A 17,246-nucleotide genomic window follows, 5' to 3' on the forward strand; every position below is an offset into this window, starting at 1 on the left:
GTTTCATTGCCTAACCATCTAACTGACAGAATACAAAATAATCTCAGTTTGTTTATTTCATTTAATATGTACTGATTTTAAACTGCGTTCACCTTTATAATATCACAGTATAGGACATCAATTTCGTTTGAATTGTGAATAAAATCAGGTTGTTTCAATGATATTAAATTATCGAAAATTCAAGCTTTAGTGTTACTATCTTCTAATAAATGTAACAGATGATGCTAATTGCCAATTGATGATTGGTGTTTGTTCATAAACATACGTAAAAAGTCAACTACTACAAACTATTTGAACGAGTCCCTTTAAAGATGCACTCTACTCCCAGATTGACCACAATTTATAATTTTGTTTTAAAATTCCAAAAAGGATGAATAAATGTCAAAAATAATGGTTCTTATGAAGGATACCGAGATTTATTTGAAAGAAAATGAGCATAAACACGGTATCATTACCTTATGAGACTATAGTAAACCACAGTAAATTTTAGCATTCACCAATCATTTTATATTTAGCGCTTTTCGCCATTAATTCACGGTTACAAACTTGTTATCAGTAGTTAACATTTTCCATATATGCATTATGTAGTAAATAGTTAAAGGTTTATCATTCAAAATTAATGTTTGTTATTCATGGGTATGTATTGATTTTGAATAGAGTGCCACTTTAAGTCGACGAATGAAAAAATTCTTAATAAGAAAATCACGAACAGTGATTTATTTTCATTTGACCTACCTTGGCAATGTGGCATTGTTCCCCAGTTGCCAGACGCATCGCACATAACATGGCTTACACCTTTGACATGAAACCGGGGGGGCAACTAACTTGACATGGTTCATTGTATGCGGCCTCCAGACATGATGATCTTCCATTCTTAATGGGCGGAAGCGGTTGACATTTGATAGCTGAAAATAAGAATTGGATGCTCATGCGTGTGCACATACAGTTAAACAATGAGTAATAACATTAGTGCAAGAGCGCCGAGGACGAACGCCAACGCTGGTAAGTTCTTTTAACTAAATACGGGCTTAAATCTACACTTCTTAAAACGAGGGATACAAACTCACTCCACATGTACTCGTTTAATCTGGGAATATGCATTCAAAGATTCATATAGTGATATTGAATGATGCTTAAGATATGACCAAATTAAAGGTTCTGCATGCTTTTCTTCGAGGGATTTAACTTGACACTTATTACAGCTACGATTATGGCCTTAATACACATGTGCAATTTGTGACTAGTCACGTATATATATGTGAATATTTAAAACGTTATGACCACGTTTAAGCTTTTGCGTTACTAAAAAGGATAAAAATTGAACACTTATCTAATCCATAGTAATAAGCCTTTAGATACGAAGAGTAATGTAAATATCTTGAATTGTATTAAAACTGTTAATGCACATTACTTAACGATTATGAAAAGCAAGCGTTACGGGCCTTGCTGTACATCTGCGCATTTCTTCAACGAGTACCAAATGTCACTCGAATATCTTACGCGGTCGTAGAGTTATAACACGGAAAACGTTTTTAGCCATAAGACACCGACGCCCACGACACCAAGCATGACAATAAATCGACTTTTATTTTGACAAAAGGACGAGCGAAAAAGATAGCAGAACACAGCAGAAGGTCGATTTTATCATTATTGGAATTGTAATTAAGATTAGTCTTATAATATTAAAAAAAACAATTGATATACCACACTTACGTTTACAATCAAGTGCTTTTGATGGATTCCATGTTCCAGTCTTTGTGCACTGTGTCATTGAACGTGGAGATATATATCCTCTGTCACACTTCAAAGCGCATTTCGTACCGAATATATTACGATTATCACTATTTGTACAGTCTAGTTTGCCGTATTCGGCCAAGGCGGACTTCCACAGCGGATCACTTAAATGAAATATCACTTATAAGCAAAGGTTTAATACAATGTACCTAAATATTTAAAATGAACCCAAACTCACTCTTCCACGCGCGCTTTAACTTTATTTAGTCTTCATTAGTTTAAAATGGACTCTTATTCAAAATCAATTCATACACATGCATAACAAATATAGATTTTGAGTGATAAACCTGTAACTTCTGACTAATAATGAATTTTAGGGAAATACTAATTACTGATAACACGATTGGTGTATTTCATAGCTGAACACGCAACAATATTAAATGATTGGTGAGTGTTAATACATGAACTGTGATTTACTATCGTCTTTAATAGAGTATAATATGCGATTCAAAATCAACATAAATTAATGCTTTTATTAATCTTCAATATATTAAGTTAGGATTACTTTTAGAGGAATTATGATATTTTATGACTTAATGAATATTCCTACATATGTGATCATTAGGGAATTTACGGTATTTATGTGGTCATGATAATTGATTAATGTTAACTGTTATTTCATGATGCCGGTCACCTGACCAGTCATGTGATTAATATCGAATTGATGGTTCTCAAACAGGTTTTAATGTTTTTCTCATTAATATTCATTTTATTTTTAGTAACCAATGGTTATATATGTTTCTTGAGTTTTTAACCAATGAATGTCTTTTTTCTCAAGCTTTTGGTGAACCTTAGGCAAATAATGAGGCCTAGAAAATAAATGTTTTATATATATTATTATTAGGTTTATATAAGAATGTCATTTTTATCCTAGCGGAATGGTGTTAACGTTTTCTTATGTACAAGTATTTAAGGTTTTAAACTACATATTGAAAAAGAATTAAAAAAAATATTATTTTTTATTTATGTTTTCACACTGACTATAAAAACGGTAGGGTCGGCGCCTATCCGTAGGTAGGGTCGGGTTATCTGAACCAAATGTATTTTTTTATCAGGCCTGATTCTCATGAACATTCTGATTTTAGTTTCTGGCGTGAAAACTTCTCAAAATAATTTAATAAAATTTCATTTGGAGGAAAACATCAAACTGAAGGTATTTGCTTCTTTTATTTTGATTCTACTTGAATTGCAATTAATAGTCAAATATTTGTTATTTGAGATTTATTATTGCTGGAATTTGACATGGTATTTCAATAAATAATCTAATGTTTATTAAAATGCATGTTTCAGCATTTGCATACAACATGTAGTCGAGGTTGAGCGAGAGGTCTTCGCTGTCAGTTTTGTAGTCTACTAGAGGTTATACTCAAGGTGAGTGTGTTTATGTAAAACAAGAATAGTCAATTTCTTTGTATTGTGTTCCATATTATTAATAATATTAACGGTTTTAATAACCTACATAAATTAATGGAATTCGTTGTATTTGTGTATTTTGTCTTATGTTCTATTGCTTGTATTTGTGTACATTGTTTTATTTACAATTAAATTATAGATATGTACGATGTTTGTTTCAGGGCTTAAAATTAGCTCAGCTCACATATCATATTATTATATAAAAACTTAAATTTAATACATCAGAAAATAAAGAACTGAAAATACTCACGCCTTAACTATCTGGATCAATATTTTAAGACTCATTAAGACTATTTTAAGAGTCCTGTGCTGTTCTATGTTCATGTTTGTGATTTTGTGTTCTATGTCTTTGGCGTTTGCCCATTGCCACTAAACCGGGTTTATGTTTAAACTTTTTACTACTGAGCATGTTTCTGTAGCTTTTTGCATAAATATAAAAACATGGATATAACAGTCTTATACGGCAGAAATACCATGTTTTCTGCACCTTTATTTCAATTAAACTCCGTATCCTTCTATAAATCATTGTTTATGACATTTATTCATCATTTTTTGGTATATGCAAACACTTGTATTAATTGCGGTGAATCGTATTTGGGATTAAGAGTACACCTTTTTAAGCAATTGAATATAATAAAATTCACAGTCATAATAATAATGACTCCGCTATTTCATTGTTGTGCCTAACAATATGGAGCTAAAATTGTGGTAAGGGGATTGCATATATTAGGCAGAAAAAGTTCTTTTTTTCAGAAACCGTTCAATATACATCATTCGTTCATATATTTGTCAACATATCCCATAATTAAAACATTTTAATACATACAAACATGCCTATTAAACAAAACTGTGGACGGTCATAATATTGTTTGTGTTGACAACTTGACACATGTGATATGCACAGTTAATATTTGGCCAAATTTGTCAATGAAAGATATGTATGTTATGTTAGATTGTTATAATATATAATTTCTTATAGTTGTAAACTGTTTTCACAATCTAACATTCTAATATCTATTCAGACTTCCATTGACTGATAACAAGTATACTTTTCACTAAATTGTACAACATGTTTAATATTTTTATACTACGGAATCGCATGCTTACTATAATTTTTGGTACAAAATATACTACGAGGGACAAGCGTCTAATTAAAAAAAACCTCATATACCGCCACATTTTAAGTAAAGTAACATTATTTGACTTAAACATTTCAATACATTTAAACAGACTTGGTCCCGTAAAAAATAGTTCTTTATCTACTTTTTTTCCGATTTCAATGGTACGAATGACATTCAAATAGCAGGTGTTATTCATCCTCTAATTTATTACATGTATTACATATTCTTTCATGTCTTAGTAAATGAGACTATATTCCTGTTTCAATATTCACTCCATGCTATGATACTAACTACGTTGTAAGAGTAATTCTATATATGTTTATATTAATATGCGACAGATAATCTATCTCATAATTTACAAAGTTCCTATACAGCGAGGCTCTAGATTAGTTTCAAACTCTATTTTTTTATTAACAGTGTCCTTGACCCGAAGATACTGACAAAGGCATTTACATTAACAAATCTTTGTGCTAACCAATCATCATGACAACCAAAATAACAAAGCATATTCTTAAACATTGACACCCAGTTAATAATACATCTGGGATGACTTTCAACATCCTGAAGTAACACATTATACATAACCCTTGTGTATTTCAAAATTTTATTTCTTAAACCAATATTTAACAACATATGATAGTCAATGCGAATACATATCACATTTTCCTAACCTAAATAATGATATTTATATAATATAACAATTAAATACAAACGAGGTAAATGTTTACGATATATTATATTACCCAAATAATGATGTGGATATACTCACCTTTTATTTTAAACCGCAAACCTGTCTGCACCGGAAGCCCTTTACTGTCCTCAGCTGCGAAGAACACCGCATGACTTCCTTCTGGATACATTCCATTGGAGCGGAAATTCGCAGGAGTTGTTCTGTACCTTAAGGAGAACAAAAATGAGTTTTAAAATCATTGATTGTACGTTTATACTTAGATTCACTAGTTTGGTTTAACCAGCATTTGTTGCAGAAAATATTGAACAAAGTAAATAAGCATTTGAAGTTCAGAAATGCGAAACATACATATAAAAATAGTGATGAAATGCATAAACAGTGAGTAAATCACAGAATTGAGAATTAACCATAATCGGTTTTACAAAGTCTCTCTTCTGTTTTCATTGTTAGAGATAAGGTGAGTACAATAATTGATAAAAAAATCTTTCAGGAATTGTTTAATACATTACTGTTGATACGAAGTGATTAAAATAAACAAAAATAACTTGTACAATATGAGTATTACGCAATTTTATGGTACTATGCTATAATTATAAAAAAAATATCTTCGACAAAAGTGGATTGAGAAATACACGGTACCGTGTATTTGCGTGTGTGTGTGCGTGTGCGTGTGCGTGTGTGTTGTGGGTGGGGGGGTGATAGTAATAAGAGGAAAGGGGAAAATAGGGGAAGAAAGAAGGGGACAGTAGTCACTCACAGTACTTAGGGATTGTGGGAATGCTCGTAATCGGTATGTGTTAGCGCTTAAAGCGTTTTGTACTAGATATGTATGTGTGTACATATTGGAAAATAGTCTTGTTTACATCTGACTGGAAATTTTTGTCGCCAAATAGCAAAAGTTGCAAAGTGACGTAAAATTGGGGTCTAAGGCTAGTAAGCCATGCGATTCTCTGGTCGGCAAATAGAGGACAAGTTAAAAAAAGTCATATAAATCTTCGATTTCTCCATAAACGACCGTCAATGATATTCTTTAAAAACAGATGTTCATGTAAAGAACTACAGTGCATGCGAAGTCGTGCGTGTTGAATTGGTTTCAACATAAAATTGGTCTCAACGACCAGGGTATTTGTTATTGAGTGCATGTTTAAAGGAACAAAGCGATTGCGATTCCCTTGTTGATTCGTACAGAGAGTTCCATAACGAAATGGTTGAAGGAAGAAAGGATGAGGCGAATTGTTTATAGTTACATTAAATATTGCGTATATTGCGAGCGTTTCTAAATCTGTGTGTCGTTACATCACCAACATATGATGGCAACATGTCGTTTAAAAAAGAAGGTGCAAGTGAATGGTGCATTTAAAAGAGTAAAACAAATTGTGTTTTATCGTCTAGATTCAAGGGGTTCGTGACCAGTTTCCCTTAAAGATTGTTAAGCGTCACCAAACTTCGTTGCTCCTGATATTATTCTAGCTGCTTCTGGATTCGTTCTAGATATTTAGTTTCAGTCTGAGTTATGTTGTCCAACACTATGGCGGGATATTCCAGAATTGGCCTGATAAATATTTTGTAAATAATTTCCAATGATTTTCGATCGAGTGTCAACGTGAATTGCCTCATGATATGTTACGTTACAATGCCTTCTGTTAAAGGTGTTTATGTTTTCATGCCATGCTGCTTTCGATGATAATGTGATTCCAAGGTGCTTATGACTTTTGACTTCCTGGATTGGGACGCTGTTAATAAAGAGAGAAGGATGATATGACCTGTTATGTTTTCGTGAGATGAAAAGTGATTCGGTTTTAGATGGATTGAAAGTGAAAAGCCAAGTGAAAAGCCAACGTTAAGCCCATTCGTTTATCTTATGCAGGTCGGAATTAAGTTATAGCAGCTGCTCCAGGATCAATAGCAATATATAAAGTAGTTTCATCAGAAAAAAGCTTATTAGTGGATTTGATATCATTGGCAATGTCGTTCATATCGTTCATGAAATAAGAGTGGCCCCAGAAGTAATTATAAAACCAGTTGAGAAGGCGTCAAGAAATACCATTCTGTTGGAGTTTAGAAAGAAGTCCTTGATGCCTAACTCTATCAAAGGCTTTCGATATATCACAGAAATTGGCTCTTATTTATTTGCCTTGATCGTGAGCTTGACAAAATGAATGATAGACAGATGTACGTTTTTGACAGTGGAGTCGTTTGGGATGAAACAAGATTGAAATGACGTAATTCTTTCTAGAACTAGCAGAGATATAGGTCTGTAGTTTCCAACATTCTGGGGGTCATTTTTCTTACAGATTGCATAAAACATGTGCGAGTTTTCATTGTCGAGGGACCTTACTACTGCATCGAATGATTGAACAGTCCTGCTAAAGGAGTTGAGAGTTTTTTGGACACTTCTTTAAGAATTGTATCGTTTATAAGATCAGGTCCAGAGGCTTTACCGTTCTTAAGAATATGTAGAGCGTTAGACACTTCCTGTGGATTAATAACGATATCAGATAATAAGGCAGTGTCCCCATTGTTATAGATATTAGGAAGGTTTGCATTGGAGCTGTCGATATTATGTGATTGAAAATGTGTGTTAAGGATATTTGCTTTGTCATAGTTGTCCTCTTATATTTGGTAATTGTTTGTCAAAGTGGGGGTATTTTGTTTTGCGTTCGTAGGCTGCGTAAAAACTGCTTGATAGATTTCCAAGTTTTTTATGTTGTTCCCGATGCTAATTTGTTGAAATGAGAGTGCTTTGCTGAGAGAAGTAGATGATTTGTTTCATAGCGTAACTGCTTATAGGTTGCCAGATGTGCCGGGTTCTTGGTTGTCTAGGCTCTCTTGTATGCCCTTTCAACGACGGATAATATGTTCAATAGATGATCGAATTTCGTTGTGAAACCAGGGGGTGTGATGTTCGAATTGTGACAGTTTTGTTTGGATACATGATCCCAGAAAAAAGAGCTGTTAAGTGAGATGTGTTGAAAAGACATCAATATCTTGATCAAAGCATGTATTCCAGTCATATAAAGAAATCTTATTACGAAGAAGTTCATAGTTTTCATCCGAATATTTCCATATTGTTCGCTTAAACGAAGTGTTAACTACTTAATTATACTTAAAACAACAGATTGGACAATGATAACGTATTGACTGGCCAAGAAAAGGTTCACCAACTCCAGATATTGGAATAAGCTCAGGTGACGATACTAAAATGAGGTCTATGGGAAATTGAGAATTTTCTGTGAAATGAGTGGCAACATGAATATTTGGTTGAAAGCTTTGGTATCAAGAATATCTTTAATTCCAGTATCAAACGCGAGACCAATTAACTGGTTGATGAGGTTCAAAATCATTGATTTTGCATTAGGTGGTCGATAGAATAGACCAAGAAGTATATGCTTATTTCTAAATATGATTTCAAGCCAAATAACTTCGATATCACCTAGTTCAAGATCAGTTCGACGAAATTCTGTTATGCTGTCCTTGACATAAACTAAGAGCCCACAAATTCTGCCTGAAGGACGATCTCGCCTGAAGGGAATACTGAAGATAGGAAAAAGTATATTGTGGGATGCAACACTGTCGATCAACCATGTTTCATTGAATGTCAATACATCATAGTGATTTAGCTCTGCAAAACGAATATCTTTTTTGTTTATAAAACTTTGAACATTGTAGTGAACCAGGGTAGATTTGGGTCTAATACCTCGTAGTTCGACGAACATGTCGAGAAGAAAATGAGGGACCCGGATTTTCGTGAATGTCGCAGGAGCGGATTAATACCATATTTAACCATGTCAACAGGTTAAAAGAGTTTAGGATTTTAGACCTTAAGTTCGTGATTGATAGTTTTCGAACAATTCCACACGTAGCCTATATGTGCAAATACCGACGTCCATCTTATTGCTGTGTGAAAAAGTGTAAAAAACTGTACAGTGGTATCCCTGAGAACTGAATGACAAAGGAGGGTTCGGAGAAGAAAGAAGAGACCCCTCTTCTTTCTTCTCCGAACCCTCCTTTGTCACTCTGTGCACTAATCTTTCCCAAAACCCGCATTCTTCCTCTATTACCCCAATAGAGGAAAAATGCGGGGTCGGGAAGAATTAGTGCACATTTTAAGATATGTTAAAGTAAGGGATAAAAGGTCTCTCGGTGGAGAAATATAAACAAGTTGATGGGATGATGATTTTACAATCAGCTGTCTTTAAAACTAAGAAGTAATAAAATTAAAACTGGAGATAATTGAAATAACATTTTACAAATTTTAAATGTAAAAACTTAATCCCAAGAGGATATAAGTCTCCTGATATCATAAAAGCTATTGATGGTTGCAATCACAGCTAATTCGGTCACACACGCCGATGATTGACAGGTGCCATGAGCTTTTGGTCAGGGAGTACAGACAGCGAGCAGACAGAGGTGATAGCTAAGAAGTAGATCATGGAATATTTAATAGTTATCACTTAAATGATTGGAATATTTCCTAGAAAAAAGGAAAGTGTTTTTGTTTTTGAATGAATATTATAAGTGTTGAATTTTTGATTTAATAATTTATCTGATATTCTGATTATCATAGACATGCTCTTTAATTTGAGTTTGTTTTTTCTTACAATGGTAAAAGATCATTTTTGAATATGTACCGTTACAATAATTCACACTAAAGAGCTTTTAATAAAAGGAAATGAAGTCTTGAGTTTTTAAGCACATTAAAAGGGCGAGGAACATAACATAGCATAAACACTCACAGTTTCATGTTGAGGAACTTAAATGAATACTTGCGTAAAGTACAGAAATAGGGAATTTTTATGCCACAAAAGGTTACAAAAAATACTAATGATTTTACTTTATCATAGTGTATGCTACATGAACTTTATAGATAATAATATAGTTAAATGTATATGCAATATATATGTACAAACTATTTTCTAAGAAGTAAACAAAAATAATTATATTTGATAGAGTTATATAGAGTCATTGGTTTAATAATGCATATTTAAAACCCTTTGCATCTATGACATACTTTAATTCCTTCGCGTCTTCCTTGTCATAAAATGTTGGCACAGTCCATGATACGGTCGCATTTGTTTTTCCGCTGCCGGCTATTATCGTACTCGTCGAATGAAGTCTTGCCGGTGTTTTAACGTACGGTGGTTTATTTTCTGGCGGGGGATCCTGTTTTCCTAGATAGTTTAATAATACCTACTTATAGTTTTAATATTGATGCATTCATCTTAATCATTCAGCAATTAAATATTTGTACCAGTGATATGTATTTTTTTCCAATGCATAGACAGGATAAAAATACATCATTTCTGAAATTACGATTAAATGGTTTGTAAGCAAATGGTAAAATATTAGTTTCCAACTAGGCAACCAGTCATCGTTTTAGGGTATTGGTTATATTATAGTATAAATAAATTTACCGCAAAGGAATATACATATTATGTCCACAACGAGTCCAACTGCAACACCAATGGCCCTACCGATCGGACCAAACACTCCCCCCACAAGACTACCTACTCCTGCGAATTCACCGAACCTTTTTTCGCGGTGGACCACCACTGCATTAAAACATAAAGTTAATAATCATGTTGATTTAAAAAAAAAAACTCTCTTCACATGAATGGCTATTTTTAGCCGGTAATTCAATGTTGCACTTAAGCCCCAAAATTATTTCCAGTCCTTATATTTACATGTTTTCTGCACACATTAGTCGGCGTCCTGCATAATGTGGCTTTACTTAGGGACCAGTGCATACAATGCACATTATTATATAATTATGATATTTTCCGGGATAAAATGTGAAGTACAGTGTGTTATAAAAACGCGTACTTTTATTTATAACGAAGTTTTAAATATTAATATATATTGATTTGTTTTAAATATTTATTTTAAATACTTAATTTTCGCATGAAAAGATAAAGGTTACACGGTTCTGTTTTTGTGCAAATTTAGACTTAATCGTGAATAGAAGCATAAACTAACATATTATATAATGTTTTGTTTTCACCTTAAAATGGTCTTCATAGTTAATTTGTAAATTGTTCCATGTTATTTGTTAATATGTTTTATTTTACAACTCTTATGCTTAATAAAGCCATGATTATCCTTTGTAATAAAAGAAAATCGAGAATATATTGAACATAGTGCAATTTAACTTGAAAATGGTGCGAACAGTAAAATCTTTACCTTCATTTCTGTTATCATAGCAACTTCTGTTGTATTCGACATTATCATCATAAACTATACAGGACACCCCAAATGGCATGACACGTGTCCTTTGAATTTCCAAAACATCTCTTGTACACTGACATACCTTCACATTTGAATCAATAGCGCAACCTCCAACTAAAATGGAATTCTGAAAGGAAATGGATGAGCAAGATACTTTGAAATGTGAACTTTTTAATACTGAATCTCAACCTTCATTTATTCAAATACTTTAAAAAAAACTAATTATAATTTATAAATACCTGTGACTGACTGCAGAGGACTATTTTCAGGCATATCAATAATGTTACTGAGATACATCGAATTAATTTGGTCTGAAAAGAAATCGAACGTTTAATTATTTTAAAAATTATATAGTTATGTAGCAATTTATTGTATCCACATTCAGCAAAGCATAAAGTATATCCGTATCGAGATAAAACACATACTTCTTTCATCATGCGACGAACTATAACAATAACAACGACCGAATACAAAATGGGAGAATCACCGAACCACCATAACCCAGTCTGATTGGTTGAGTAGATAAGCGATGCTTAAACCTTTGAATTTTCATAAATCAACGCACTACAGTACCGTAGGTAATTGATGGATCGTTACTTCATAAACGTTTTTAAAGCACAATAAAACAATGCAAAATATGAATGTAAACATATTTCTTGTATCCAGCTTCTTACTTTGCTGTGAAATTAATTACTGTCGCGCAGATCGAGCTTCAACATGGGATGCTTGTGGCTGCCGATGGGATGATTGGAAACCTTGGTCAACATGTACCGTAGTCATTCTAAAATGCCGTCCAGGCTTTTTTTTTTAATGATGGTTAGCCTGGACTAACCATCATTAAAAAAAAAGCCTGGACGGCATTTTAGAATGACTACATGTACCGCAACATGCGGTGGCGGAACGCAGAAACGGTCGCGATCAGTTTGGCATTTTGATAGACCTGATTGCCATGAATTTGAGAAGTGTGCCACAACAGGGTCTGGCTGGGAGACAAGAATATGCAACGCATATTGTCATAATGGTGGAACAGCTATCAGATTGATTTCTCATTATGCTTATTGTAGCTGCAAATCAGGCACAAAAGGAAAATGTTGCGAACAAAGTAAGAGTTTAATAAATGTGTTTTCTTTCTAAATTACTTAACATATACACAAGTGACGTTGCGTAGTCCTTCTTCATATTTAAAATGATATAATAATAATTTATTGCCTTTGGAATATTCGTACTACTGTGATCATCGTTACAGTTGTCACATGTGGGTCACCATCGAGAATAAGCCACGGCACCTATACTGGTGCATCATTTTCCTACAACCGCAAGATAACCTATAGATGTGATAGGGACTACAAAATGACTAATCCATCAAAAGCAGTACGTACATGCAGTCATTCGGGCTACTGGACGGGATCGCTTCCGACATGTGAATGTAAGATAAAAATATCTGATGGAAATTTATAATTGCATATTTATATCAACGACACTTGTTTTTATTTTTACAATTGTTTTTTATCACTTTAGATGCAGTTTCCTGCAATAGCTATCCATGCAAAAATGGTGCAATATGTACTAATTTGCTTGGAACGTATAGATGCTCATGTTCCAATGGCTGGATAGGACGAGACTGTGAAACAGGTTTAAATTGAAGTTTCATCTGTTAATTTTTAAATTCACGTACGATTTACTTTCAACAAGGTCGTGTGGACAAATACGTGTTATATATGACATATCGCTTCTTAATGAATTGTATCTCCTCTTTAAAAATAATGCAAGTCAGATTATAGCCATTTCTTTGTTAGACATCCAGCCACCTATATATGATCACTGCCCTACAAACAAGGTCATTCTTGTGACAACAATGACAACGAATCAGACGTGGGCAGAACCCATTTTTACCGACCCACACGGATTCGGAATTGAAATATCGAAAAATTACCAAAACAGCTCTTTCGAATTCCCCTGGGGAGAATTTGCAATACAGTACACTGCAATCAAACCGTCATATGGAATGAGGGAAGAATGCACATTTTGGATTAAAGTCAAACGTAAATGCTTAAATTGTTACAACTGGAAAATTACAATTTTTGTCTGAATATAGAACACACATGTATTGATATGAATTCATTTATAAAGCACTATATAGTCCCTATAAAAGGAAAACTAATAATATAAATATGTGTTTCGTAAACACGTTTCTTTCTTTCTAGCACACCAGTGCAAACCTATGCAAGCCCCAAAACATGGTGCAATATCATGCAATGGCTGGAAAGAGCAATACGCTCGCGTGTGCAAGTTCTACTGTTATTCTGGCTATGACCTTCCACTGGTTTCAACCCAGATACTGTTTTTAATTGTGGAGCGACCGGGAAGTGGATGCCGCCAAACCCATTGTCGGAATGCATTGTAATGAGTAAGTGTAGTTTGCCAATAACACTTTTCTAACTTTCAATTATCTTACATGTCAAAATAATTGCAATTGTTTGACTTAGCTTACGCTGAGTTTTTTTTTCTTCAGATCTTCTGCCTTCACCTCAAGACGTTGTCACACCAAAGTTTAACGACTGTCTTGCAGAGAAGACATCTATTGCCGAGACTTATATATATAAGAGATTTGAAAATGTCACAGTTCAATGCGCTTTGTGTTGATAACCTTGACCTTTGTAATGTTACAAACGTTTTCATTTTGTGTGGTGTTTAGTCAGCTTTCGAAAATGTAAACATTGATCAAAATATACTTTGTAATTAATAAGATACAAATTTAAAGAACATGATAATTCTGACAAACTTTGTTGTCATTGCTTTGCATACTTTAATTACTTTTGTATTGATATTTACTGTTGTCAAAGTATCACTATTGAAAGGATTCTCAAAGAGTTAGTGACAAATGCATTACGCATTAAATAACATTTAAACCCTTTTATGAGTATATTTAATGTTCCCTTTCAAAATAAGCGAAAATGGAGCAAACATAATTTGCAATCTTTAGGAAACATATTTAATAGTCTTTATTTTTATATGTCATATATGTTTTTGTATATCAATATACTTATCCTATTTAGGGACGGTTTTCTGTAATTTAGATGTACTCCTAACAATTTACTTGCATTCGGACTTGAAAACATCTTCCTAAATGTAGCTTTTTGCTTTTCTCTGAGAGTTCATGAAAATAATATATATTGTACGCTTTATGTTACCCTGTGTTTATTAAATTATTAATTTTAGTGTGTGTTTTAGCTCGACTATTCGAAGAATAAGGAGGGCTATACTATTCGCACCAGCGTCGGCGTCGGCGTCCGGTTAAAGTTTTAGGGCAAGTTGGGATTTGCACTGATAAATCCAATACCATTCATTCGATTGACTTAATACTTCACACAGTTGTTCAGAGCCATCACATAATGAGATAAGATAACTCCATATTATCTTTTATACGAATTATGGCCTCTGATTGACTATTGAACTTTGGTTAAAGTTTTAGGGCAGGTTGGGAAATTTATTTATAACTTCTATACCCTTCATTCAATTGACTTAATACTTCACACACTTGTTCAGGACCATCACACAATGAGGTTACATAACTCCTTAATACAAGTTAGGGCCCCTGATTGACTTATGTTAAAGTTTTAGGGCAAGTTAAAGTTAAGGGCAAGACTGCTGACAATATTTATATGTGGGAAACAATAACATGCGATAGATGGATTTTAAATACTATTCGGGGATGCGAAATAGAATTAATATCAATACCAAAAACAAGTACATATTCCTACACCAATAAATTTTAAAAATGATGTAAAGGAAAATCAATTTAGAACTCGAATGGTTTTAGGAATGTGGATAATCGAAATTGCACTCACGGATGCGTGCGACGAATTCATATCTAATATTTTTATTAGATTAAAGAAAGACGGGCGTGTTCGGATTATCTTAAATTTGAAATCATTTAATAAAAATTATGTTAACACATCTCATTTCAAAATGGAAACTTTACCATCTGCAATTAATGCCATGCGAAAAGACTGCTTCTTAGCATCTGTAGATTTGTCTGATGCTTATTATTCTATATATAGATCGTAAATATTTCCGGTTTTTCTTCGGAGGTGTTAAATACCAATTCACAGCATTAGTCATGGGTTACGCATATAGTCCAATGATATGATCAAAGATAATGAAACCAGTGTTCTCTTATCTCAGATCTCTAGGACATATAAGTGTGTATATCATTGATGATTCTTGGTTAGTGGGCGATTCATACGGATCTTGTGAAAGAAATGGTTAAGGACACTGTTCAATTATTGGACCAATTAGGCCTAACAATAAACGAATCTAAGTCAGTGTCCAAAAGAATTGTATTCTTAGGATTTGTTCTGTGTTCCGAATCTATGACTGTTAGTTTAACAATGGTAACAACAGGAAGAAATAATACAATTATTCTTAGAATTTTTACAAACAAAAAGAACGACAATCCGTCATTTTGCAAAATTAATTGGAAAATTGACGGCAGTCTCCCCGGGAGTTCAAAATGCATCATTGTATATACGGCCACTTGAAAAGATAAAAGAAGAACAAATCAGAATACATTACGGTAATTATGATTCATCTATGAATATTCCAAGAACAATTGATGATACTTTGCAATGGTGGGCTGACAACATTAAAAATGGCACAAATGGCTTTGGACACCCTTAAGCGACTTAAAGCTGTTTCACTCTAATTTTGCCAGATATTTTTGGCATATGATCCAGGAATGTGCGATTGAGTATACGCACGCGGTATAATTGGCGCCGTTAAAAGTAAATCGTTGCCAACAACGCTTTGCTTTATTCATTTGTAAGATAAAATATTTCAATATTTGAATACTACATGTTTCAAGTGAAATAACTTCATAAAACAAGGTGTAATATATTTTATCTCCTAATAGGGTTTAAACACTATTTTCTTACGGCGAATATACATGTTCATTCACTAGGGGTTTATACCGAACTAATTATATATTATATAGATTTAAGTGTGGTATGAACTGTGAACGAGACGGTAATAATAGAAGCGCACTTCCTTAACTAAAGAAGCCCTGAAAGTGGGTTACAGATTGCGCTTAACACATACGACCGCTACTGTGATATATGATTTTGCAAACATGCTAGCAAGAACATCAACACTTAACATTTCACCTGAGATGTCTTTGTCTTTAAATGTGTTACTAATTTTGACAACGTTAAATAATTCATTAAATACTATGACTTCTTTAAAAAAAATGTATACACCGCGGCCTACATGTTATACTGAAAGCTACGCACCCTAATGATATTATGATGATGAAGCAATAGCTAGACATGTTCGAGAGATTTTGAATATATTTTGGAGGGTTGTACAAAGTGTGTGTGTGTGGGGGGGGGGGGGGGCACCAGTGGATTGCAGTATCGATTGGCATGATTGAGTACGTCTAACATGTTTCGTCATTTGACCTGATTTTCAACAAAAATATACACTTTGAAAACAACATAATGTGTATGTATTCTATAGCAGCAATAGCAAATTGGTGAAAGCTAATTCAATTAAATAAAATCACCTCTGAATTCCTCATATCGACTCCCTATCGATGCAAAATTATCGCATGCACTATGACGAATCCTGCATATTTCACGTCCATTAATCGATATTCACTTACCCTCGTCTGCGCATGCGCAGTACCTGGTACGGTTAGTATTACCAGGTACATATTTCACGGGTCTTTGGAAATTCATCCCACGGCTGTTAAATAAAATAGGATAATTCCATAAAATTTCGTTTATATCGTATGGAATCCGCATTGAGGAGACCGTTCTACTCCATATATATATATATATATATATATATATATATATATATATATATATATATATATATAATATATATATATATATCTCTGGGAGTAAGATTACATTATTATTATTATTATTATTGTATTATAGGTCCCAGTATATATATATATATCTACTACAGATATTAAGGTGACCATATATATATTAATC

At 33.4% G+C, this 17,246-nt stretch overlaps 1 protein-coding gene and 1 long non-coding RNA gene across 4 annotated transcripts; one reads left to right on the forward strand and one right to left on the reverse strand.

Annotated features, from left to right (window-relative positions):
• Positions 1-770: 770 nt before the first annotated feature.
• Positions 771-16,834, reverse strand: LOC128236633 (uncharacterized). 3 transcript variants are annotated; one of them, XM_052951619.1, is made up of 8 exons: positions 11,818-11,911; positions 11,484-11,555; positions 11,200-11,371; positions 10,434-10,571; positions 10,031-10,190; positions 5,098-5,225; positions 1,714-1,898; positions 771-905 (listed from the first exon to the last, which is right to left on the reverse strand). In XM_052951619.1, exons 1-7 carry the CDS (start codon positions 11,893-11,895, stop codon positions 1,855-1,857), a joined length of 792 nt encoding a protein of 263 aa, XP_052807579.1. In that variant the 5' UTR covers positions 11,896-11,911; the 3' UTR covers positions 771-905; positions 1,714-1,854. The 3 variants fall into 3 exon arrangements, with proteins under 3 accessions (XP_052807579.1, XP_052807590.1, XP_052807599.1); XM_052951630.1 differs by lacking the exon at positions 11,818-11,911 and adding an exon at positions 16,805-16,834 and having other exon boundaries at positions 773-905; XM_052951639.1 differs by lacking the exon at positions 11,818-11,911 and adding an exon at positions 11,670-11,795 and having other exon boundaries at positions 773-905.
• LOC128236697 (uncharacterized) lies at positions 12,131-14,346 on the forward strand. Its single transcript, XR_008261415.1, has 6 exons — positions 12,131-12,346; positions 12,491-12,670; positions 12,763-12,876; positions 13,041-13,286; positions 13,449-13,651; positions 13,757-14,346. It is a non-coding gene; the product is annotated as an uncharacterized LOC128236697 (long non-coding RNA).
• Positions 16,835-17,246: the final 412 nt, after the last annotated feature.

The sequence above is a fragment of the Mya arenaria genome, chromosome 1 (assembly GCF_026914265.1).
Source record: "Mya arenaria isolate MELC-2E11 chromosome 1, ASM2691426v1".
Lineage (NCBI taxonomy): Eukaryota > Metazoa > Mollusca > Bivalvia > Myida > Myidae > Mya > Mya arenaria.

What these genes read in the sequence shown, in the direction of transcription:
- LOC128236633 (XM_052951619.1), bottom strand. Translation starts at nt 11,895, where the DNA reads ATGTTTACATTCATATTTTGCATTGTTTTATTGTGCTTTAAAAACGTT. An exon ending in CGATCCATCAATTACCTACG is followed by an intron (nt 11,556 to 11,817) that starts GTACTGTAGTGC and finishes ATTTCTTTTCAG; the next exon opens with ACCAAATTAATTCGATGTAT. An exon ending in AATATGTATATTCCTTTGCG is followed by an intron (nt 10,191 to 10,433) that starts GTAAATTTATTT and finishes TAAACTATCTAG; the next exon opens with GAAAACAGGATCCCCCGCCA.